The sequence below is a fragment of the Paramormyrops kingsleyae genome, chromosome 3 (assembly GCF_048594095.1).
Source record: "Paramormyrops kingsleyae isolate MSU_618 chromosome 3, PKINGS_0.4, whole genome shotgun sequence".
Lineage (NCBI taxonomy): Eukaryota > Metazoa > Chordata > Actinopteri > Osteoglossiformes > Mormyridae > Paramormyrops > Paramormyrops kingsleyae.
In genome coordinates, this window is record NC_132799.1 from 2,595,278 (window position 1) to 2,620,303 (window position 25,026).

The window sequence follows — 25,026 nt, forward strand, 5'->3', positions numbered from 1 at the left end:
TAGTTGCTCCTTGCTTTGATTAACCAATGACAGCGAGTGTTGGATTTCTGCCCTCCAATCAGAGGACAGCTATTGAATATTCACCCTAGATAAGTTACCCTGGTTACTCTTGACAGTCTACAGCAAGCTTCACTTTGGGTTTTACCTAAAACACACACAGTAATTTTGTTACCTAAAATATAAACTGAAGACTTTAGGACAGTGTTTTCCCAATCCGGTCCTTGGGGACCAACAGACAGTCCTACTGGGAGCTGGGAGGGAGCAAAAACAGACCGACTGTGGGTCCCCGAGGACTGGGCTGGCAAATGCTGCTTTAAGAGTTTAAGAGAGTCCACTTTGCTTGATGAGCTGCCGGCTTCTTCATCGTTATCTTTGACTGAAAGGCTCTTGATGTTTAAGTGAGTCGAATGCAGACATGAATCCTGATAACAGGATGTGGCCGTTTTGTCATAAAGGTCTTTTCTAAGAATTATGCCAGTAGTTATTTTGAAGTGACAGGTCAACCAGTCTGGCCTCTTACAGCTGAATAGGACACTGCACTCCAGTGGAGCTCCTTGCAGCTGGGATGTGCATGTCTGTCACACATTTGTTAAACGGGGCGATTGCATCGTCAACTTTTATGCCGGGGCGCTGATGACCGGTGAATCGTGCCACCTCTAGGGCTGATGAGAAATCGTCACCCAATCGTCAGGATGGATAATGTCAATTTGCTGCGTGTGGGAAGATGCCATTTGCGTTGGACTGCGTTGCATATTAGCGGAACTGAAGTCTTCTGCTTCACACATGGTTCCCCCGTTAAGATGAAAAATGAAAAACTCGTGTTTTTGCCGCGTGAATGCTGCGTGCAGCTGTGCGGAGTTTGCGCTTTTTTTAAAGCGGTCACTAGAGGGCAGATTGTCTCTAGTACAAATACGGCTGCCTCAGTGAATATTACCATCGTAAGATACATTTTAAATTGAAATAAAATTCGATACAGTTCCGGGTAGTTTTAATATAATTTAAAAATGTATTTAATCCGCGGTTTTCATATATACAGCTGTAGCCAATGACTCTTACGGAGATTGTTATGTGAATTAAGTTTTCTATTTCGCGATCTTGGTTTAGTAGCAGCATATGATGTCAGACTGAAAACACTGAAGCCTTAATCCGCCTGCTGTGGTTGATTTTTCAGTCCCTTTCTCACACAGGGTCATTGCTTTCGATAGCTGTAATTAGTCCCATAATTACCCAGCGAGGCTCTGACGGAGGACACCCCCCCCCTCCGCCCCGCCGGCTCCTCAGAACCGCTTAAGAATGTACAGGTTACATAAAACTTAAACATCTGCTATAGGAGCTGTAGGGTTAAACACCAATTCATGATATATTCTTGATGCATCTTCGATTTGCATCCTTGTGTACTATTCTGGTGTTTCTAAAGTAAACTCCATCTTATATTTTCTACATATTAGCCTTCACTTGCTGACTCTGGCAATGAACAGTTGATGTGTGTAGACTTTGATTTAACTGGGTGAAAATTACATATTTGTATTTATACACACATGAAATGCATAATTTATTATGGCCAGCAGGTGGCGTAGTGTTAAAGCTATGAGACCCATAATCCACAGCTTACCATTTTATGACCCTACTTCTCTACCTTTCACCAACGTTCTAAAGTTGCATCACTGTGGTAAGATACCCAGTTGCATAACTGGTTAAACATCATGTGGCGCCTTGAGTAAAAAGCTGTACATAATGCTTAGGTGAACTCCCCCATTTCACGCTGTGATATGCATCATGGACGCCGATGGTCTCGCCATTCACGGTTGTTGTTGCCAGCTGAGAAAGGCCTCGTACCCAGAGCGCAATGTGCCTCCAGCGAACATCAGAGTGACAGCCGTTAATTAGGGCTACACCCATTTAAAGAATATTTTATTCATATAAAAATTTGCATGATAGACGTTGCCTGATTCCAGTACACAGATTGACACCAGTCCAATAACAGTGGGGCTACTTCTCAAGGAAATTAGCCGATATTTAGCAAACACAGAGGCTAAATACTGAGACCTGCAGCCCCCACCTCTCGTTTATGTGACATTCAGATGTCGCCAATGCTGCTGCGTAGTGCGGTTTCCTCTGAGGGGGTGTCGCCAATTGCACTTTGTCTCAGACAGGGGGTCCTCTGGCCGGTGTCGGACATCACCGTTTGCCACGGCCTACATTAGCCTTCAAATCGCTCTCTCTGCTCGCTGATGCCAGTGAGTTTCCAGATGGAAAAGCTTGTCCTGTCCTAGAAATGACCCCCCCAGCCTGACCAGTAACACCACAGTCACAGCTACCCGCGATGCGGGTACGGCAGGCACATCACAGGCCGAATTCGGGTACTGCAGGCACATCGCAGGCGCGATGCGGGTACGGCAGGCACATCACAGGCCGAATTCGGGTACTGCAGGTGAGATGGCTGCAGTGTCCTCTGCTATTTTTAGCCTGTCCCTTCTTAAGGAGATTAATTGCAACCATAAGATGTTCATAAGTACCAGCCATGAATGATGAAGTTGTGCTGCGTTACCAGGAAAAATCAGAATGTGTCGTGGCCCCTGTGGTGCCCGTCATGCCTTGGTGGCCCGTCACCTACCCCGGCATCCCGGGTTCCAGCTCCCAGCCATGCAGGGGCACCATGGGCAGAGATGCAGGAATGTCAGGCTGCTTTTTAACAGACCAGCTCTTTTCCTCGGTTCCTCTGCATGCGTGACGAGGGGGGTCATGCTGAGCCTGGGGCTTTTCCCCGGAAGAGTGAGATGCATCAATGTGCCAGACTCCACAGACGCGGAACCAGCATGAGAAGCAAACCCCTGACCCGCAAGATGCACGGCTGCAGTGGCTGAACCTCCAGGACTCTGTGTCACGTCTGTAGCATGGCTGAGAGCTTCCTTTATGCATATTTAAAGTGCTAATTTCCTGCCTTCTACTTCCTGTTTTTATTGACATGCTTTTTCAGAGCGGATTTTAACCCTCGCACCGCTGGTCCCTTGAGTCCCCGCCACTCTCCTCGCTTTACACTCGCCGTCCTGTGGGGGGCGCCCATGATGCTCGCGTATCTTCACCATCTCACAGCTCTGAGCAGGGATAATTACACCAGCTGTGTTCCAGCACTCCGCCAACTCGCAGAGCCAGGGGTGTGTGTGTGTGTATGTATATGTATGTGTGTGTATGTGTATGGGGGGGGGGTGGTAGATTAAGGAACAATCCCCCCTCCCCCCAAGAGAGGCAAAAAGAAAAGCTTTGCCTGTGGCAGCCTGACGTAGTGTGAGCAGCGCCCCCTCTGGATAAGGGTGGGTATGAAACACCACCTCCCTCTCTGCAATGTTAAATCAATGTGCTGTTGCGTCGCTCGTGCCTTTCAGGTTCTCCTGGGAAACTTACCGGCTTCTTCCTTTAAATATCACTTTACCTCTCGTTGTGTGACATTAATCTGGCCCCACGGACGCCGATGAAGTTCCTCGCTAATGAGGGCGCCGCTGGTGGCACTTATAATGAAGTGTGAAGGTCTGACTGGCGGGGTGGACCGGACCTGTCACCACAGCTATTCAGCTGACGCAGCTGGACTCGCCGTGGCAACGCGCCCCCGCACTGCGACCGGCTTCCTGGTGCTGACCCAGCTGTCACACAGTAACTGGACTGGGGTCAAAGCTCAAATCAGAGAACATCTGCTTAGCTGGGCGGGGCTTGGGATGGGCGGGTGACTCAGGGTTCGACAGTTTAATTCCTAGTGGCTTGTCCCTCATAAAGTTGATGCCAGCAGGTTCTATGTTCCCTTATTTTTGTCCCAGCGGCACTTGGTGACATTCAGGGGTTTTGCCTTCTGGGGGGCCCAGGGGGTCCGCCCCCCATCTGCACCACGAGCCTGGCACCATCCCCCTTTTTCATCTTCTCCTCCTTTGTCTCTCCGGCGTGCACCTTCAGAGGCCGACGGGGTCTATTTTAAAATCGGCGCTTCGCTCGTTTTCTAAATCAGGAGGGGCTGTGCTGGAGAGGTAGAGTGGAGCTGGCGAGGGTGACTCATCTTCCTGATGGCGGCGGCCGGAAGGGCTGGGGGGGTGGGGGGGCTGCCCACCTGTGGGCGGGGGGGGGGGGGGGGGGGGCTGGCTGGAAACACTCTGATATTGACAAATGCCATCCTCTGGTTATCATTTCTCCCTACTGCTTGTAAATTCCCAGGGGGGGCATTTATGCCCAAGCAGACAGACAGGGCGCTTACATAACAGCCTGTGCCTCAGACACGGCTTCCATTTGGACTCTCTATGTGAAAACCGGCGTCTCGATGCTTGGAGGAGCACCATCACCGTAAGGATACCAGCGCAGACCTTGTGCCGTCCTCTCCTGCTCACTCTCCTCTCTGCCCCCCCTCCCCCCCAATGGGCCGGGCCCGGCTCCATCGGCCCCTTAATGGAGCTAATGGCAGTGCGGGCTTCCTGCAAGGGGCGGGCAGGAGCACTCTGAGTGGCAGGCTGGGTTCCGGGCGGGGGCGGGGCTACATGGGGGGGCGGGGGGTGACGGACGGACGAGGAATCGAGATCGAGACGGAGAGAGAGGAAAGGAGAGAGATAGGAGGAGGCAGAGCGTCAGAGCGACCGGTGCAGAGCAGCGCTCCTTGTCTCTCCCAGCGATCATGGAACATGCGGGTGAGTGTGCTGCATGCGTGTGTGAGTGTGCTGCATGCGTGTGTGAGCGTGCTGCATGTGTGTGTGCTTGTATACGCGAACGTGCCATTTCCAACTTTTCTGTGCCCGTAAACAATTAGGACTTGCTGGCTGCGCTGGACTGGCACCCGGTCCAGTGCCACTCACTGGTGCTTCGCTGGCGCGTCTCGGACTGAGCAGCGGGACGTCTGTGTCTGCGGATCATGCCGGGTTCACACACCGGGAGGTGGGGGGGCAGAAGGGCGCTTTCCTGCCCCATGCCCCCCTAAGAGTTAATTATTGCCATAAAGGGATAAGCGGCACCGGAAAGGCACCGGAACCGGCCGGTCCGTCATTAATTATTGCCGAAAGGGGACGGGTGGCACCGGAAAGGCACCGGAACCAGCTGGGCGGTTATTAATTATTGCCTTGTCGTTTAGCTGATCTAGAATCATTATTTTACCAGTTTGTGGAGGATGGGCCTCGGTGTTGGCTCAGCCTTCAGGGTAAGTGAATGAACAGAATTCTGGCCAAAACGAATCTGGGAACTTCTTTTCAGTGTTGGCAGCCACTGATGGGATTTGGGAATTCCGTGTCATTGACCTTCATCAGCGGATCCCACCCCCGCCTAAGAAGACCCTGCTGTCCTGGTGGACTTTCCCGGTGTTTTTGGTTCTGTTTTGTCACGGGTTCGGTTCCCCCGTGGTGTTGCTGAGCCTCGGAGCACCGCACTCCAGGTCAGTCTGGTGATGAGAGACGCCCACGCAGAGCGGGATCCGAGTAAAACAATAGGGCGGATGAGGAAGCGTCTGAGTCAGCAGGACTGCCTCCGAGTGTGAGCAGGACAGTTGATGGAGAAGGAGGGAGCTCACCTCTACGCTGGGTATCCTTACGGTGATGGTGCTCCTCACCTCTACGCTGGGTATCCTTACGGTGATGGTGCTCCTCACCTCCGCACTCATGCCTGCCCGCCGATAGCTGAACTTGGCATCTCAGAGTCATTTTTTTATAACCATGTTTTGTATTTATAGTTTTACGATGGCTCTGTTTTGATGTTTCACTTCTGCTTCCTGCATGAAGCTGCACCAAAACGTTACTCCAAGCAACAAATTTTGTAGCGGATCCTGAAATGTAAATGAACGGTGCATCGAAGGAGATATATCAGATAACTGAAATATTTGGTATTTCAGTTCTGGCCCTTGGCCAAAAGCCAAACAGGCATGTAAACATCTTCCCGTAAAGACTGTGACAAGCCGGGGGCTTTGCTGATGTTGCCGGTATTCCTCTTGACACGGCACGACATTGCTGATGTCCTGTCCTCTTCGCGAGGCTCTGAATAGGCCCCGTTTTGTTGACACATCCCAGGAAACGCTTAAATGTTTGATTTATGGGCTGTTGGTGTTTACATCCGCTGGCCTAAACCCAACCATGGCCCATGTCTTGCTGCCTGCCACCGGCGCTGATTAATTCCACCAGCCGCGGCATCGCGAGTGTAAACAGCCATGTCGTGTTTGTTTTAATTTAACCAGCGCGTGATGTTTGCATTGCATTTCAGACATTTCAGTTTTTATGGTGCGTACGCAAGAAGGAGTGCTTGCAGATGAAAGCGGGCACTTTGCCGGGAAGTCCGGCCCCTCTAAGTGCTCTGTGCGGCTGCTCGTCGGAATACTTTGATTCATTTTGTGCCGTTTGACGTCTTCCTGGAAAAAATCAGGTGAATGGTATGTCCAGAGTGCCACGGGAGATAATGGTATCTGGGACCTGAACCTGTCCTCATCCTTAACCAGTACCCTGTCTGCTGTGGTCTCCACCCTCAGAATAGTGACTCTCCTGCTCCGGCCAGGGCACCCCGTTTCCCCCTTGCCCCCCCCCCCCCCCATATGATCCCTTCTGGGTTTATTTTCCCTCTCAGTCTTTGTTTCTCACTCTGGGCCTGTTTGTAATAATCCTTGTGGCTTGGTTTTCTTGCGCTGTGAAATATTACGCTCTGCGCCGCCCTGCGATGTGCTATTATTAAACGTCCTACTTCTCCCAACACGAAAGCCATCCGAACAAAGCGAGATGCCCGGGCTCCTCGCTCGCTGCCAGAGGGAGCCGCATCGATCGCCCGGGATCGCGTTTCCTCATGATGTCCTGTTAGCGATGGAGGGGGGAGGACCCAAACATCGTTCCATCTCGTTACCCGACCTCCAGCCCCGCTGCATCCCGTTGCCATGGAGATCTGCCACAAGCCATCAGGCTGGAGGGGACGCGTGTGCCACTGCACGCCCGGCCCTGACCCCCGACTCACGGCCCCTCCGTCTGCAGATGTTTGCTTCCTGTTTGCTTCCTGGTCCCATCCATCCCAGTATCTGAATGTTTTATCTGAGACTCCAGTTATTTGAGACGTCCATCACTGTGAGAAGACATTAACGTCAACAAGCAGCGTTTCCCAATACAGAACGTTAGATATAAAGTGTTTTGAGCACGTCTGAGAGCAGGACGGCAGCGCAAGCCTCAGCAGTCGAGCGGCTCTGTTACCCGCGGCCCCGAGACGCATGCTCTGTCACTGTCACTGACCACATGGGACACGGCTGTCCCCTTTCTCTGGCCGTGGTTATGGGACACAGAAGTACAGTGAAGTACAGCTTTTAGCAGTAGAGTATGTGTCTGTGCTGTGAATAATTCTCAGAGGATGAGGAAGTGAGGTTATAAAATCTTTAAACACTTTTGCTTTTTGAATGACGGGAAACCTTGAAATTTAGTTGGAGGGGATCTGGACCGAAAATACACCCCACCTAATCGCCCGTGTGAGAGGTTATGGGGGGGGGGCTTCATTGCAGTGCAGTGCAGTGCATTACAGACTGCAGGGGAGATTGTGTGTGTCATTGATCTGACCGCCTCATGTGAGAGAGGGTGGTCTGTGCCTCCTTAAGAGATCAGGTGCTGGGCGGATGTCAGGGCGGGCCGCCGTTCGGGGGAATGTCTGCCTGTCTAAGGCCGTCACAGAGGGTTAAGTATCCCAAACTCTGCCCAGATTGTCGTGACCACACAATCAGGATTGTGTCCCCGCGCTTCTCAGCTGCCGTCCGGCCGAGTGACGGGCAGGAATCCTCGCTGCCGGTTCTGCTTCACCAGCCGAGAGCCTCTTTCACAACAGCGGCTCGGAATTTGGGCTAATAAATAATAAATAAGTCATCCGGAGGAAGAACATAAAAGCTCACGGAGTTAATTTGCGAACCACTTTTAACAATAATTGCTAAGATGCCTGGTTAATATTTAATGACCCCCCCCCTCATGTATATATATCCTATAGATACCCTTTTATAGGCTCAGCATTGGTGTCTCGTTTGGGGACGCGATCCGCTTCCTAGAAATGATGCCGGTTGTGGAAAGGGTCGATTCCCGCTCTGCCCACAGGTAAACACACTGGGGCTGTGCAGCCTCTCTGTGCCTCACATTCCTCCTGCCTGAACCTCTGCACCCCCTTGTTGGGGCACCCCGCCAGCTCGCGGCCATGATCGCCGTCCCCGTCCCCAGCCATTTGAAACAGGAGGAAACGCTTCACTTTCCTGAAAATATTCTCTGAAATATGAAGGAAAGAACATGCGGGCGTAAAATGCGGGTGGCAACGCAGTGCATGCGGGGGGGGGGCTGCTATGGATATCGATGGAAATGTTATTACTCTGCTAGTATCACAGCGACACTCAAGATAAATGATACATCCATATACGCTACAGCTGTGAATATTGCCCATGCATAACTGACTTCTCACTCTGGGCTACTCAGTAATGCAGCACTACGCCAAGTCAGACCATGGAGAGGAGATTAAACTGACCCGTCACGTGCGGTTATGTAACAGTGAGAGACATGACTGTTAACTACCTGCTTCGTGGAATTTGACCGCAATGTCACATGCTGAACAGTAGGGGTCCCTGTTTCATCTGAACACAGTTCTTATCGACCAGTAGAACATGGTCGCTTTCTGTGGTGTGTTTTTAAAGAAAGTTTTTCAGTAGGCTTGGATGCAGTTTATCCAGTCAGAGGGATTTTTGTGGCATTAAAGCAGCTGTTTCATGTGCATGAAGGGCTTGAGCAGACTGGAGTTACGCTGTGTAGCTTAATAAACAGTTAAAGAGTAAACAGAGCCCCAAAGGAACAGCTCTCAGACGCATGCAGTCACGTCAAATCTCATCCCCCGCTGACGCACTCAGAAAAACATCCGGCTATTTACCTGCAGTAGGCTGCAGTGACCTGCTCTACTCCTTTCGGAAAGATGGCCGTTCCTGTTTTGACTGAATATCTGTTTGACCTCAGAGACCGTGAAAGATGCGATGTGCCAGTCTACCACATGTGCTGCTCTGCATGTGTCATTCTCCGTGCCGATGTCAGACTGCGTGTTTGTGACGTGTACGCAGCCCCAACACGGGGTCTGCTCTCCGCCCACGTTGGCTTACAACAGAAACAGGAAGATGGAAGTTTCCTCCCATCAAAAATGTGAAACGTATAAACGGCAGCCGTGAGACGGGAGCAAAAACGTGCTGGCGGGAGATTTATTGGGCCGTATGGAGCTGGAGGTCACCCTGTGGGTCAAAGCAGATTTGTAGCTACAGCAAAGGGTTATCGCTCTATCTGTCTGTGGCTTGTCAGTGTTTTATAAACAGAGTATCTCTGAAGCTAGTTTTTATCTTTAAACTTACCAGGGGTGAGTTTCCTGAAGCCTTCTTAATGCTATGTCATTCGTCATCTTTTAGCCTAGAACTAACGAACGGCGTAGCATAAAGAAGGTTTCGGGAAATTCACCCCGGAGCCGTAATACTGGTAACATAAGGCAGTGCTCAGTGAGTGGTTCGCTGTGTTTGCTCTCATGACAACTAACTGCAGCATAATTATAGTAGTACCCACTTAACCAGCCGAACAGATTATTTAGCTAAGTCAATATGCAGCTGTGTACATAACTAGAAGGACCTTCTTATGTACATAACCAGGAGGATCTTTGTATGAATCTTCCCCAGAGGCACGCCATTACGGCTGTTTGCTGTTTTTTCATGTGACTTTGGAGAGATTCAGGCTTGATTTTTTTCCACAGGAAAGTGTCTTTGGGGGGGCGGTGCTGCTTATGTGACAAAGAATCTCCTTATCAGCCTGCAGAACACAGCGCAGGGAGTCCGGGCCGCGGTCGTTTCCGTCCACACAGGAGAAGTAGGGCCTTTCCTCCTTAGCCCCGCCCACAGCGCCGGTAGCAGGCAGGCAGACTTGGTAAATGAGTGTCGGGAAGCTCTGTGCGCTCTTAGGCTACTTGGGTTGAATCAGGTGTCCATGGTTCAGATCCATGCACATTTTTTACCTTTTATTCCTTTAGCAAATGTTTTTATCCGAAGCGATGGAGATTTCAGAAGGCAGGGTGAGACAGGGCCTCGCTCAGGGGCCCAACAGTGAAATCCCTCTGCAGACCCTGGGATTTGAACCTGCGACCTTCTGATCACAGGCATCGTGCTGCGAGTTATGTGCTGAGAGATCCTGACTTTGCTCCTGTGGAAGAGTGATTAGCTTGGAGCTTGGAGATGCTTTAGTCATCATGAAGAAGTGATGTAATGTACCAAGAATGCTGGTGGACAGGCCAGCAAAGCCCGTCTGTTACTAACAAGTAAAAGATGGTTTAAAAACACAGAGAAATGCTAATTAGTAGCTGATGTTGATGAGAAATTGAGGCTCCATTATGAAAGTGCTTTAAATGCGATGCGTGATGTCCGTCTGTGTTCTAGTCACCGTCATGGTGCCGCGATGATGGTAGGCCGCCTTGCTGTCACGTTTTCTACGTAACTGTGATCTTTTATCTTTTATTTCCTCTGTCATTTGCTCAAGTATGTGAAAGTATGTGAAAATAAACACTCTCTCTGTGTCAGCAGCTACTGTGACCAACCACTGTGACCAGTCACTGTCGCTGGTCACAAATTAGATTGTCCATGTGACCCCAGAAATATGTACTCTGCGTTAAACGTTGAATGAGAATTTTAATCTTCCAATCTTAACTAATTTTTCTTTTTTTGTGTTCTGTAATAATTTTGTGATGTCTCTCAAAAATTTTTCCACTAAATTACCACAGCGAGTTTATCTTTGATCACGAAACGCAGAAATTGGCATGATGCACGTCTTGCAAAATTAATGGCGCACGTGTGATTTGTATAACTGTAGATGACAGATATAGACCATCATAAGTGTAAAAGGAAACGCGTCGCGTTTTGCAGATTTACCAAACTTTTGAAAGGGGCGGGAGGGGGCCTGCGTGGGGTGGAGATTCCTGGTGGCTGGAGCGGGGCACCGTCCCTCCCGCCGCAGCGCACAGCACCCCGTGACCCTAGGCTGCGATCTCCAGGAAGAAATGACAGAGCCGGCGGAGCCCGCGGAGCGCCGAGGAGGCTGCAGCGAGCGGCCGGCCTGAAATGCGCCTCTGGCCGATGCGGCGAGGCGGACCTGACGGCATCGAGCGCATCTACTATCGCAAGAGCGGCGTTTGAGAAATGGGCCAGACGTACCTCTCCACTTTATCCCGCGGCGCCAGCGGTGAGTTTTATTTCACGCATCTCGGTCGCGACGCAGGGACGCGCACAACCGCGGTCCCGCCGCCGCCGGTCCGTTAGCCAGGTTAAAGATCGTGGGGGTTCAAGTGAACCGGACCCGGTTCGATATAGATCGGGACGTTAAGCCATTTTTAGACGATGGGGAAACAAACTCGAACAGACGGTCAGCGGCGACGCGGGGGCAAACGGGGAGTTTTGCAAAATTATTTGGAAGTTTTAAAAAGTGTAAATTCTGTTCATATTGCTTTTCAGAGTTGAGATTCTTCTTTTATGCGGGTTTTTTTAAACAGCAGATGTTCTCTGGGTTGTTTTTAGGAAAGGTAGGCGGAACAGCGGAAACCAGTTTGGGGCTATAGCCTTACCCACCCCTGGTGAAGTTAGAAAAGCACATTAAGGCGTTAGAAAGTGCGGGGTTTTCGGAAATATTAAGGTAAAGTAACCCGAAATCAACCGCTTTCCCCCGCAGTCGGAGGTCTTTAGGGCAGCTGCCGAAAGCGAAAGGACTAGGAGCTCCGGCTCTCGGTGAAATTAACGTGAATCCTCCCTGTTTATATGCACCGGGCTTGTGCTGTGATGCCGAACACTGATGCCCGCTTAAAGCTGCCCTTTATATCCACACGTCGATTCTGAGCCTGTTGACTTCTTGCGTGCTACATGTAACCGGGTTTTGATGGTAACAGCTACTGTACAACTGACTACTGTAAGGTCTGTTTGCTGTCTGAAACGGACAGAAATAATCGGAAATGCGGAGTTCCTGTCCAAAATAGACACCCTTATGGTATGGAGGCTCTGGAATAATCCATAATAAATTAAGCCAAGTTCGGCAGCGATTTCATGAAACGGTTCCGAAGGGATTATGAGCTGTTTGTATGGATAAATGTGCCTTTAAGCATAAACTGAGTCACCTCCTTAGGAGTCAAAAACAGGGCAAGTCTTGTATTCCTGTGGGGAGGATCACAGCCTCTACAACAGTTGCCTTTTCAGATTGGATTTAGCGTGAGGAAACATCTCGAAGGACAGACTTAATCCCCTCGAGTTGCTTCATCTCCTCGCTGGTCCATCTTAAGTGTTAAATGGAAAAAAGAAACTTAACGGTTCTTAGAATGATTCATCCGCCGTGTATATTTTTAACACCATGTTATCTGTCCAGTGTTTGCTATGTGGAATATGCGTGTGACGCTGTCCAACGTTTTAGTTTTATTACTGCAGTTTGTGGTTCATATTCGCCTTAATAGGGACCCGCTGCTTGTCTGCTGTGAACCTTCCGTGTAATAAAAGCGTAATAATAAATCTGCGTGGGACGGTGTCACGGGTCATTTTTATCCAGGCAGGTTCACGTTCCGAATGCCAGGGTGCCCCCTTCCCCCCCCCCGTCATCCACCCGCCGGCTGCTAATCATCCCCCTTCGGCTTCAAGCCTGAATCTTTCTCTGGGTTTTTTGCTGAGGGGTGGGCTTCAGGAACAGCTCTGGTGGATTGCTTCATGGGGAAACCTCAGCTAGGACCAAACAAATAACCACCCCCCTCCCCCCGCCGTGGAAAAAGAGACCAGGGCACACAGTGCTTTGCTTAATATGAAAAGTGGACCAGCCCTGATTTCTTTACCCTGACCCTATGATGCCACCCTGTGATGTGTAACACGCAGCCCTGTGGCGGTGACTGGGGGCTTTTGTGGCCCATGTCCGCAATGCACCTTTTTAAAACGTCCAGTATCAGCCCTCGATGTCTTCCAACAGCTCCTTTGGCTTACCATACCCGTCCTAAAAAGATTATCCCATCGATCTGCGTCTCAGATGGCTGACTGATGTGCTTGTTTTGTCCCCCCCCCCCCCGACTTTTGGAGTCACATTTCACTCTGTTTTGATCGTTCTGTTGCTACCCCCAGGAATGCAGTCTTTCCGTTTCGTAAATGTCCCCACAGGGGCTGGGAAAACCGGGCCCGCTGTCTTGGGCCGTTTTTGGGGACCCTGCCCAGGACGTGGGAGCCTGGGGAGGTGGGAAGACTGCGAGCGGCTCGGAGATCCCGCGGTCGTCGTGCCCTGGCCGGCCCCCCGGCCCTCTGACTTCCTCCTAGGGCCGGCCTGAGCAGGCTGTTTCCGTTGGCCTGGTGGGTTTTGAAACAATGGACACAGAAAAAGGGGAATGTGGCCAGAACGAAGCGGGCAGGAACTTTCGCAAAGCTCTGCTCTGGGAAATGGCATCAATCTGCACTTGCCGTGCTTAAAGGGCACGCCTGCGTTTACCACGGTGCAGCCAGAGTGGGCATGGTAACTCACCTCAGCGTATATCACATTTTTAAATAGACACGGCTCTATAAAAGTTACCAATATATCAGTATAAGGTCTAATATTGTTGTATAAGTGTATCTGTTCCTCCACCTTTTATACCTGATCTACAGGATCTATAAGGCAAATCGGCCCAATTCTCGTTCTGTCTCTCATATCCCTGTGTGATGTTTCCATGCTATATTAAGGTATTTTCCCCACACTGCCCTGCATCTCGGTAATTCAGCTGTCGGATTGTAACTGTATTTCTTATTGCGGGCCTGATTTAGCTTGACCCTGATTTATCTTTTTCCAGTAGTTGTCTTCTGTCTCCCAGTGTCAGTGCAGACAAGTGCTTCGTGATGTTATAAAGGGAGCCATTACCAACTGACCCCCCCCTCCCCCCCCCACCCACATAAACAGACGAGCTAGCTGTGAAATTCAATTGCCAGCTCGTGTTTATCCATTCGCTGGGCTCTCGCAGTTAAAGGTGCCGTGTTTGAGAATCAGCCTGCAGGAGAATTAGCCTGCGTTCCTGGCCGCATGTTTTGCGCTGGCTGTCCTTGCGGCGCTCGGGACACGGTCGCCGTCCGAGCTGGACAAGCAGCCAATCGCTCACTCCTTCCGGAATATCATTGCATTGTCACACAGATCTGCGCTGGACTGTCACGCCTGTCCCATCACGACTGAGTCATCGTTTGGGGGTGGGAGAGATGGGGGGGAGGGTGTTACCCCTGGCTGCTGTCCCGAACATCACGGTGGTGATCTCGTCTTTAATCACAGCCTGATAAGAGAGGGTAACGCTCAGTAAGGGGGGCTCTTGGAGAGCCAAGGATTAAGCGTTTGGCTAATGCTTGCTGTGCTGGGCAGGCCGTCTTGTAGGACACTAATCGCTCAAATTTATGCAGAGTGACTCTGTTTATGTTTCATTATTAATGCCAGTCCATATTACTCAGGAATACTGTCCGTCTGCACACAGTCTTGTCTGATCAATGTGCAGCCCAGGGTTTTGTCACCTTATACAAGTGATAATTATACATTTAGTCGGCTTTTGGGGTGAGTTGAGTGTAGACAAACATCTGTCCGTCACCTGCTTTTCTCTGTGTTTTGTTTATGTATATAATTGTTAATTGATCCCATTTACTTGATTTTATCGGTGCTACGCAAAGAAAGTTGGCTGGCGGCATGACAATGTCTGACATTTCATTTGAAAGTACAGCAGGATTTTTTTCTCTGTTATATTTTTGACATTTAGATTTTTGCAACTTTGAATTATACAGTTATGTCGTTTGCACTTGTCTTTGAAGATCACTTGGGCTTTGTGAATGTATTTGAACTTTTCCCTTTTACTGATTTTTATTATTATTATAATTTTTTAATGAGTCCACTTGATGTGTCCTGCAGTGCCGGCGAATGGGATCTGCACATTTTCATCAGTCTTTGGTTACCCAGTGATTCTGCTTGCTGATCTCAGGCATGATTTCAGTTCTAAGGATTAGAAATATTTTTGACTACTAATGTTTTCTGGTTAAAAATAAACTGGAAACCTGTGCGAAAGATGAAACGTGTCTCTGTGCTCCCTATTTTGCTGTTTAGCCAAACGTTTGTCTTTTGTCAGTGTTTTGCCTATTAGGGTAGAAGAGCCGCAGTAATGAAGGCCACTGTTCCTGGCCTGGAAAATCCCTGGAATGTCATTGTCCAGCGTGCTACTGGGAAGAGCGGTGGAGGTGCACCTGAGAAGGTCCCGTCCGCAGCTCCGTCTCGGGTCTCCTGCACGCTCCATGTAGACGCCCTTCTCTTGGAAACATCCACTGTTGTGCTATTTGTTATGAAGGAATTTCAAGAATTCCGCCTGGGCATTTCGTAGGAAGTGGAGCTCAAAACAAATGATTCGTCCAGGAATAGCATCTGGTCTCTGTTACTTCCCTGGGCCTCGAGATTATCTGAGAGACGTTTATGAGAAACGAGCAGAGCAGCTCTTCCCCCCCCCCTCTGCCCTCAAGGGATGGGGGCTTTCAGGAACATCTCAATGGAAGATGGCTTGTCCCTCCCCCCTTGCACGGTTGAGGGTCTTATCCCTGAAGAATTTGTTTGTTGGTTTTTGGTAGATTTCAGCCATCTTGATCTTGGTAGAGAAGCCGTCGTACATGGAACATTCTCTGCTTTGTTCTCTGTTCACACCATCCTCCAGTAAACATTTGCATGGTGGAACCTTTTTTTAAAAAAATATCAGACTTGTTGGAAGCTTGGCATCTTTGTGAAATGACTGTTTTTAGGTTGTGTGTGTGTGTGTGTGTGTGTGTGTGTGTGTTTGTAAGATCAGAATTTCTTTCCAGACAGCGCTCTGGGTGGACAGTCGGGAGACTGGACATGCATTAAACGACGTCGTCTTGTCCCTGTGTGTGATGGTGACAGTCTGAGGTCTCTGTTGCTGTGCCTCATGTTGGGGCATCTCAGACCCCCTAACCCTCTGCTTCACCCTAACCCAATACTGAGGATTAGGCATGCGTGTGTGTGTGTGTGTGTGTGTGTGTGTGGGGGGGGGGGGGTGCCTGAAAAGCAGACACCCCAACTTCATTACCGTTCAATGGAGCAGCTAATTGCAGATGTTTGAGTTTGTTAAGCGTCATCCAGCTACCCGAGTGGCATCGTCACCAGGGCCCCCTTAGCCGGGGGTGGGGGGGGGGCTGAGAGTTGAATCTGTGGGGGCGGGAGGGGGGCTTGGTTTACAGTTTCCAGAGCGACCTACGGGTCCTGACATGTCGCCCATGTTTACCTTAAGCTGTCTATTTTAGTCGTGATTTTAAATCAGGCAGTATTGAGTGTTAGCCTCCCATGCAGTGACTATGGCCGCGGCTCCGCAAACGCGACTCCAGAAAGATGGGTGAGAGTGACGGTCCCGTTACAGGCGGGGGTGTGACACCGCGACCGCTGAGTGTGCAGGGCTCATACCTGCTGGTGTGTTCTGGGAAGCATCAGGGAAAATGGCCGCCTAGTGCCCCTACCCGTCAGTGTCGCCTCAGGGGCCGGCGCGGGCCCTCTCGGGGTCGCCTCAGGGGCCGGCGCGGGCCCTCTCGGGGTCGCCTCAGGGGCCGGCGCGGGCCCTCTCGGGGTCGTCTGAGGGGCCGACGCGGGCCCTCTCGGGGTCGTCTGAGGGGCCGACGCGGGCCCTCTCGGGGTCGCCTTGCTTTCCTTCTAGTGCATTCTATCATCGTGTTTCTCCTCCCCCTGCTATTCAGCTTGAATAGTGGGTGTGATTAATTAATAACGCACCCCCAGTACGAAGAGAAGGGCCGTTTTGTTCTGGGGCCGCGAGCGTGTCCCGCGATGGCAGTGCGCCTCCCTGCCCTCTGTGGACTGAACGGCCGAGATGGTAGACGGAGCAGAGTGAGATGGAGGAAGCGGGGAAGCTTTGCCCCCCCCCCTCCCCCCCCCGGGCAGAGATGGTGGACAGTGTGTCACCAGTCATGTCAGTGTTCACTTGGGGAAACATAGCATTTAAGGAACTTATACAGAAGGTTGTGGGTTCATATCCTGCTTCCTAGCAATGCTTGTTGTTACTTACTGTGATCTGCTTTAGTTGAGTAACCAACAGTAAATGCAGGCCAGATGTGTCCGTTTACAGCAGCCAAAGGGGGGATTTTTGGAGGTTTCTTGAGTCAGAGAAGCAAGACCGAGTCAATTTGATGTCAGTTTTGATTTTTTCTTATCTGTCCGTGGTGACTTACAGATGAAGGGAAACAAGATGTTAGTGATGGAGCTCCTGGTTTCGTGTTTAACGTTCTACATTTTCTTTCATTTGCTTTTAACATTTTCTGTTTAACAAGACCGGAATATTGTCCAGTGCAGACAATAGCTTTTTATCTCTGTGTTAATTGCCATTTCCTCCATGAAGATCTAATTGTGTTAATTACTGTCTTTCCCTTTATCCAGCTCAAATGTAGGATCACGATTTTAAGAGCAGTTTCCCTGATATTTTGTGTCATGGTGGGATTTAGCATAGCTGGGCAGTGGATTCCAGTGGAGTTCTTCCTCCGTGTTCCAGTGGAGGAGGGGTTGGCGGGGGGGGGGGGGGGTCTCTGATGGATCCAATATTGATGTTTTCTCACATCCACATGGATATCAAATTTATCTAACAATAAACATCGTTTGGATGTATAAGTCAGGCCTTCAGGGGGGGCCTCCTTCTTAACTGGCTCTTCTCGATGGACCAGATGGCCTTGGAAGGTTCCAGACAGGAGCTGTGTCGTGGAACTCCCCACCGCCTTGCAATTTGAATGATACCCTTCAGCTGCAGCTAGGGGGCGGTAGCTGTTCTGTAGCCCCTGTCCTCAGTGATCACACAGCTTTGCTTTGGGTTGCATTTGCTTTATACTGATGCCGCTCTTGCCTGGGGGGCCCTCACAGGTCTGACCTCGGCTCACGTTAGAAGCTGGACTGGCTGATATTTATCCAGATGTTTGGATAAAGCAGCTGTAACTGTTTATTTTCTGCAAGATGCACCTTTGAGAAATGACCCGTATGTTTGGCTTCATCCGGAGCTGTCCCGTCGCACACAGACTGGCGTGTGGGTGGCGTGTGGCCCCGTGCAGCCCGTGTTCTCACGGCTGCTCTGATAATGCGTCGTTGCTGGGCGTCGGTCCGGCACCTCCGCACAGTGACCTGCAGACCTTAGGCCTTAACCTGTGATCCCTTTGTAACTCCCCGCATACCCAGGCTTGCTGACTCTGCCACCTCCTCGCGGTGGAGCCCACTAGAATTTACGGCACGGAAAATACTAGAAGTTTCCGTTCGGAGCCGTTGGTTTGTCGGTGATTTTCACGGCGCCCCTCCGGCAGCGGCTGTTGGTACCGCTGTGGAGGTGACATTTGCTGTGCCTTTTTATTTAAGGCCGTATTTTATCTTGGACGTTTATTCTGGGGGGAGGTTTAATGGAAAATAACAGCAGAATTAATCAGCTAAAAGCCTGTTGATTTACGCGGCGCTCTCCGTGTGCCGGGGAACACCGGTCTGGAAGCTGCTCTTTCCGGGAAGTTTTCCAGGACAATGCAGGACCTTGAAGAGGAAGGAGAGTTCCTAGATGAGCCTGAGTACATGTGCCGTGTGATGTGTGATCTGTGATCAGAAGGTGGCTGGTTCAAATCCCAGCGTCGGCTTAGTGATTGTCTGACTGACTTGTGTCTTTGCCGTGTACGTTAGCGATGTGTAAGTGCATCGGACATCAGTATTGCTCTGCCTGCGCAGGTGCCCCCCCCCCATAGGCGTGTGTGGTGTAGGTATCAGGTCGAGGAAACTGATGACATTATCACACCTTCCACTGGGTCCCAGGGATCGGGTTGCAGTTATACTTAGGATCAGTACTAAATAAACCCCGTGGGAAGCGTCCCTCATGCTGCTTAGTTAGGAGGAGGTGAGGGAGGAGGTGCAGGAGGAGGCCCAGGCACCGTGTGACGGACTGAGCCGCTCTCTGCTTGTGGCCAGTAGCTGCTGCTGGGTGTCGGGCTGCCCTGCCCATGTCCGGCTGCGGGGGGGGGGGGGGGGCTCGATGCAGGACCGCTTACAGTCAGCTCTGTTGTCACTTCCTGTCCTTACCAAAGCTGGGTGGACGTTAAGCGAGAGGCTGCAGGCTGGGGGGGGGGAGGGGGGGGAGGGCGTCTTTCACACCTTTTAGCTGCACCAGCTCAGCAGATCTGTGGGTGAATAAATCACTCCAGCGGATAGTGTCCATAGCAGGGGACACAGACTGTTCAAAATGAGTAAATGTTGTGTGTTTTCTACTGAGAGAAATGGAACCAGAAACCCAGGTCTGGGGGTGTGACCGCACCATGTCACTCATGAACTTTCTCCTAATCCCATTGGCTGCCTTAGTGATTCCCGTGGGGTTAATCTGTGCAGTGATTGGCCATGTAAGCCCCGCCCACCCTTTGTAGGTTTCTTCTAATACCACAATTCTCCAGCTCATACTAAACCTGCATGTATTTTTTGAATGACGCTTAGTGGGAAAGACGAACGAGTTACAGATGGCTGCGGTGCTTCCCTTTCAGTCGATGGGCTGGAGAAACCTTCCCTGGCCAACTCGGACGTGGTGGTCGGGGGCACGGGGGCACAGACCCCACCGCTGAAGCAGAAGGGCAAACTCTCATCGCTCGGCAAGATCTTCAAGCCGTGGAAATGGCGCAAGAAGAAGACCAGCGAGAAGTTTCAGGACCTCTCCAAAGGTTAGTGTGTGTTTGATAGAGAACGTGGCCTTCATGGTGATTATGCGTATTTTTAATATACTGCCCCAGCTGTGAGTAAGCGGATGTGACCTCAGTCTGCGCCCCTGTGCTGCTAGGTGCCCGTGTGACCTCAGTCTGCGTCCCTGTGCTGCTAGGTGCCCGTGTGACCTCAGTCTGTGTCCCTGTGCTGCTAGGTGCCCGTGTGACCTCAGTCTGTGCCCCTGTGCTGCTAGGTGCCTGTGTGACCTCAGTCTGTGTCCCTGTGCTGCTAGGTGCCCGTGTGACCTCAGTCTGTGCCCCTGTGCTGCTAGGTGCCTGTGTGACCTCAGTCTGTGTCCCTGTGCTGCTAGGTGCCCGTGTGACCTCAGTCTGTGTCCCTGTGCTGCTAGTTGCCCGTGTGACCTCAGTCTGTGCCCCTGTGCTGCTAGGTGCCCGTGTGACCTCAGTCTGTGCTCCTGTGCTGCTAGGTGCCCGTGTGACCTCAGTCTGTACCCCTGTGCTGCCCGTGTGACCTCAGTCTGCGCCCCTGTGCTGCTAGTTGCCCGTGTGACCTCAGTCTGTGCCCCTGTGCTGCCCGTGTGACCTCAGTCTGCACCCCTGTGCTGCTAGTTGCCCGTGTGGCATCAGTCCGTGCCCCTGTGCTGCTAGGTGCCCGGGTGACCTCAGTCTGTGCCCCTGTGCTGCTAGTTGCCCGTGTGACCTCGGTCTGCACCCCTGTGCTGCCCGTGTGGCATCAGTCTGTGCCCCTGTGCTGCTAGGAGCCTCTCCACACAGATGTACGTGCGTTCGTGCCCCTGTGCTGCCCGTGTGACTTCAGTCTGCGCCCCTGTGCTGCTAGTTGCCCGTGTGACCTCAGTCTGTGCCCCTGTGCTGCCCGTGTGACCTCAGTCTGCGCCCCTGTGCTGCTAGTTGCCCGTGTGACCTCAGTCTGCACCCCTGTGCTGCCCGTGTGACCTCAGTCTGCGCCCCTGTGCTGCTAGTTGCCCGTGTGACCTCAGTCTGCACCCCTGTGCTGCCCGTGTGGCATCAGTCTGTGCCCCTGTGCTGCTAGGTGCCTCTCCACACAGGTGTACGTGCGTTCGTGCCCTTCTTCCGGGGTGTGAGTGTGTCTTCCTGGTTTTGGTGATGATACTAGCGGCAAACCTAATGCTCTATGGTGGTTTAATCTGCGCCGTAAAGACCAGCTCCGTCTCGACCCGTCAAGCCGGCTCCAGCTCAGAGACGGCTCCATAACCTCCCTGTAATTTGAATTGTCATGTGATCTTCACGGCCTTCCGTCGGCCATTATGGATTTCTGAGAAGAGCTGGTGGTGATGCTCATCACGCAGTTCCCGCGGTCCTGTGCCAGAGGCATCACTTATAAACACCATCTATCAACGGCCGACTAGTAGAGGGTGTCGTCTAGCGGAGGTTTTGCACTTTTTCGGATGGAAAATGCTTCATTTTGCCACTTCTTAGCTTGACGGTTCACACTGATGGTGCGTTTCTGTGCCCCGATCAGCCATTTCTAATGCAGACTGGCCCAGCCACATATAGGGGGCGTGGTCATTAAGGGTTCAGGAACGTGTTCGGCTGAGTCACAGGGCTGAAGATATAAAGACCATCTCTTATACAACAACTACAACGATAATAACAATGATGATGATCATTCTTGCAGTGGGCTGTCTGGGCCGAATGGCGGTACGCGAACAGCCCTCGGGTGAACCCGCCGTAGGCACACGCTGCCAGGTCGTTAATGAGCTGCTTTTGTAAGGCAGCCAGCGATGGGCTGCCACATAAAGCCGTCTTTATGCAGGCCTGAGCTGGAGCCCAGCATCCGATAGCCAGGCCTGGCTGCCTGAGCACAGGCACATGCCAGAGGCCCCCGAGAGCCGCTGCTAGGGGCGGGCTCAGAGCGCATCACGTCCGGCTCTCATTGGCTGCCTTTATAAAGGGGGCGTGGCCGCACCCTACCAGTGGCCGTATGGGAGTCCAACTCCTGACACATTTACGCTTTCACAGCAGTGCCTCCCCACAGTAATTATTAAATATATTTAAACATTAATCCCAAAAGTCCATCCAGGTGGCACTGAGAGAAACGCGTTTGTTTATTTCAAATTCCCTTTATTTTTGATCTGGGGGGGGTTGATGGTCCAGGACCAGAGCTGGGTTTGGCCCATAATCAGATTCCGTTCTGATATGTAAGTTCAGACGTGACTCGGATCCGGACGTGGCGACACTCATGCAATGTCGTGATGAGGGTGCCAGGCTGGTCAGGGGGGTGTCGGGGGGGGGGGGGGGGTGGGGTGGGGGTGTAACTCCAGGGACCCCAATAATACGGGAATTGAGGTTTTCAGAAGGGCTTCCTTCATCCACACTGCTGGCTGCGGAGCTTCTATAGGCATCTGAGGGCTGCGAATGACATGCCGCTTTGGTGACGGGTCTCCATGACAACACAGAGTGCCTTAACAATCCGGCGGCAGGTCTGGTGATTCACAGCATGTGACTGACAGGCAGCTTCAGCTTGTGGGACTCCATCATTTATGGTGTTTCTGTTAATATTCTTCTTAGGCGTGTCCATCTGAGCCCTTTTGGCAGGCTGAGGTCGAGCCCCCCCCCCCCCCCACCCTTTGGCGCTGGTGCTGCCCATGATGGTCATGGTGACCTTGTGTCATGTTTCCCACCTCCTTCTCCTTCCCAGTGCTGGAGAGGAAGATCTCCATGCGTCAGAGCCGCGAGGAGCTGATCCGCAGGGGCGTGCTGATTCCGGACCAAGGTGAGCCTGCCGTGCCGTGCCGAGGTTCCCCAGCAGGGAGGTGACATGCCACGGCAAAGGATGCCCCCCGTGAAGGGGGTTCTCAAGGTCCACAGGAGGGCTTTTGGTGTCCTGAGAGCACCTTCCTTACTGGCGGGTTGCTTGTGCGTAGCGTTTCGGTGAGTTTTGGTGTTGCCCACCAACACTCGAACCCCCTCCTTTCCAGATGAGCAGGTGAACTGTGAAACGTCCAATGGGCACACGGCCCCTGTCACTGTGGAGACGGCCCCCCCAGAGGAGGCAGCCCCAGACTCCGCGGCAGAGAAGGCAGGGTCACCTGCACCCTGCGAGGAGGACGACAGAACGGGTAAGGGGCGCTCCGTTCAAGCAAAGCGGCGGTCTGCTTGATGGTTGTGGTCTGCGATCCGTCTGGGACGTCCTCGGACGATCTCAGCGGCTCCGTCTGCAGCAGGTTGCTGAGGGCCGCGTGTTTTCGGGGCTCCTAAATCTCGTTTGCTGTTTGACTCGTCCTGAAGCTCCGTTCCCGCCGGCACCTGTGAAGGGGTCTCTGTGTGCCTCAGCGGGTTCGGGCCCCTGTACCTGTGACAGGAAGGTTCAAATCCCTGAGTCATTTGAGCCCTTAGCCCCGAAGCGCTTCAGGGGCTGGCTGACCCTGACGTATGTTGTTTTGCATGAAAACATCTGCTAAGCGAATGGCCAATTCTCCACATTTCTGGTCCCAGTAGAGCTTCCAACAGCTAATCTGTTCAGCATATGAAATAGGGGCCCTGGCGTTTCCCCTGCGTTTGTCTGCTGTTTCTAGCAGGTTCCTGCTGTTTCTGGCGGGTTCCTGCTGTTTCTGCCGGGTTCCTGGTGTATGCAGAGGCCTTATGCCCCACCTCTGCAGGCTCCTGTGCCGGTCACCCGCGGGGGAATTGACTGACAGAAAAGCCCCCATAAGATCCGCCCCCAAACACCCCTGGATTTGACATCCGCAGCCTGAACAGGCTCCAGCGAGCAGAGGGTCAGGCGGCCAGGCGTTCCCCCGAAAGCAGAAACGGCTCCTCTGCCGTCCTTCCGACTGCTGGAGTTCTTTCCCAATCCGAGCAGAATTACCAAAGTCATCTCACTTCTCTCGTACAGCTTTTTGATCTGCAGACGCTGGCTGGACATGAACATGTTTGAGGGAACTGGCTGCCCCACACACACATACAGACACGTACACAGGCACACACACGTACACATACAAACACACACATACAGACACGTACACACATACAGGCACACACACGTACACACATACACACACGTACACATACAAACACACACATATGTGTCTTCCCTGCTCTGTCGGGATTTTCCATCAGTAAATTTAAATATAGTTAGTGACTCTAATGGATTCCCGCCCCCCGCCTCCCGCCCCCATGGGTGACCAACATGTCATCCTTTCCTGCAATTAACAAGCCTGTTATTTTGCTTAGGACCACCCCTAATTCATAACTCGATCAATTATCATTAAAATCTCGTCAGCTAAGCGTAGGTCTCACCCCAGACATCAGCCGTATTCCTGTGTCCGCCCTGAGAATTTAATCCTAGTGGAAAGGCAAGTTCAGGTCATGGCCGGGGTGGGGATACGGAGTCAGCAGGGGGTGCTGTGGCGTAGGGGCTGTCAAATTCTCGCTCTGCACCATCCTTGCCTGGGAAAACAGGCGTCTTCTCCTTTCCGTTGGCTGATCTGTCCACCCCCCCTTCCCTGTGCCCACATAGAGAGGAAACAGGGCAAGCCCGACCCAAAGGTGGCCCAGTGCCGGTCCCGGGATGGGCTTGCTAAAAAGGGCCAGGCAGCCCCCCCGAAAGCGCCCAGCGGGGCAGCAGGCGGGGTGGCGAGGAAGGACGCGGCCTGTGGAGATAAAAAGGGGGGCAAGAGTGGGGGCAAACAGACCCCGACTCCTAAGGGCAACCCGCGGAACAGTAACCGCGGCAACGGTGAGTATGGGAGGCGGCCTCTGCGAGGGCTGGCCTGCTTGCATGGTGATTGGATCCACTTCTGCCCCCGCCCCCCCCCTACCATCCCCCCCCCCCCACCTTCATGATGGGCCATCGCTGAGTTCTGGATTCTGGACCTGGTCCTTGTGGGGTTCTGGGGGCTCGCGTCTTTGCACGTCTGAGATGGCCGCCAAAGTGGGGGGGGGGGGGGGGGTTCCTTCAAGAAAGGGGGAAGTGAGCAGCATAGTGCTTTCTGTCCGCTGTGTGTGCAGCGGCCACTTCTCCATTTCGGCGGATCGGCACGGAAACCAAACCCTCCCTTCTGTTTTTCTCAAGCCGCCTGTTTCTGTGTTCTGTGTCACTGAACCGTGTCTGTGGGCACGCATGACTCCCACACGCATGTGTCTCTTCTCACACGGAGGATCACGTACTGCCCTGTTACCCGTGACGTCTTCACTGCCTCTTGTGCACTGCGGCCTTGTGCAGGTGAATCCGCATGTGTGCTGCGTCGGCGCGTGTTCTGTGGGTCCATCACTGCATGGTTCGCCATCAAGTAGCTTGGACTGTCGGGACGTTAAGCTCGTTTGACGACCGGAGCTGCTGTCCA

The 25,026-nt window shown here is 52.2% G+C and overlaps 1 protein-coding gene across 4 annotated transcripts in view; it reads left to right on the top strand.

Moving 5' to 3' along the window:
- Positions 1 to 25,026, top strand: part of phactr2 (phosphatase and actin regulator 2) — a 34,389-nt gene that overhangs the window by 2,431 nt on the left and 6,932 nt on the right. Inside the window, exons 1-5 of one of the 4 annotated variants that reach the window (XM_023833727.2) lie at positions 4,561 to 4,661; positions 19,526 to 19,699; positions 22,380 to 22,454; positions 22,660 to 22,800; positions 24,201 to 24,419. In XM_023833727.2, the coding sequence (XP_023689495.2) occupies positions 4,649 to 4,661; positions 19,526 to 19,699; positions 22,380 to 22,454; positions 22,660 to 22,800; positions 24,201 to 24,419 (622 nt within the window). In that variant the 5' untranslated portion in view covers positions 4,561 to 4,648. Of the gene's footprint in view, positions 1 to 4,560; positions 4,662 to 10,892; positions 11,202 to 19,525; positions 19,700 to 22,379; positions 22,455 to 22,659; positions 22,801 to 24,200; positions 24,420 to 25,026 lie in introns of those variants that run through there. The other 3 variants (XM_023833725.2, XM_023833724.2, XM_023833726.2) reach the window with 3 other exon arrangements.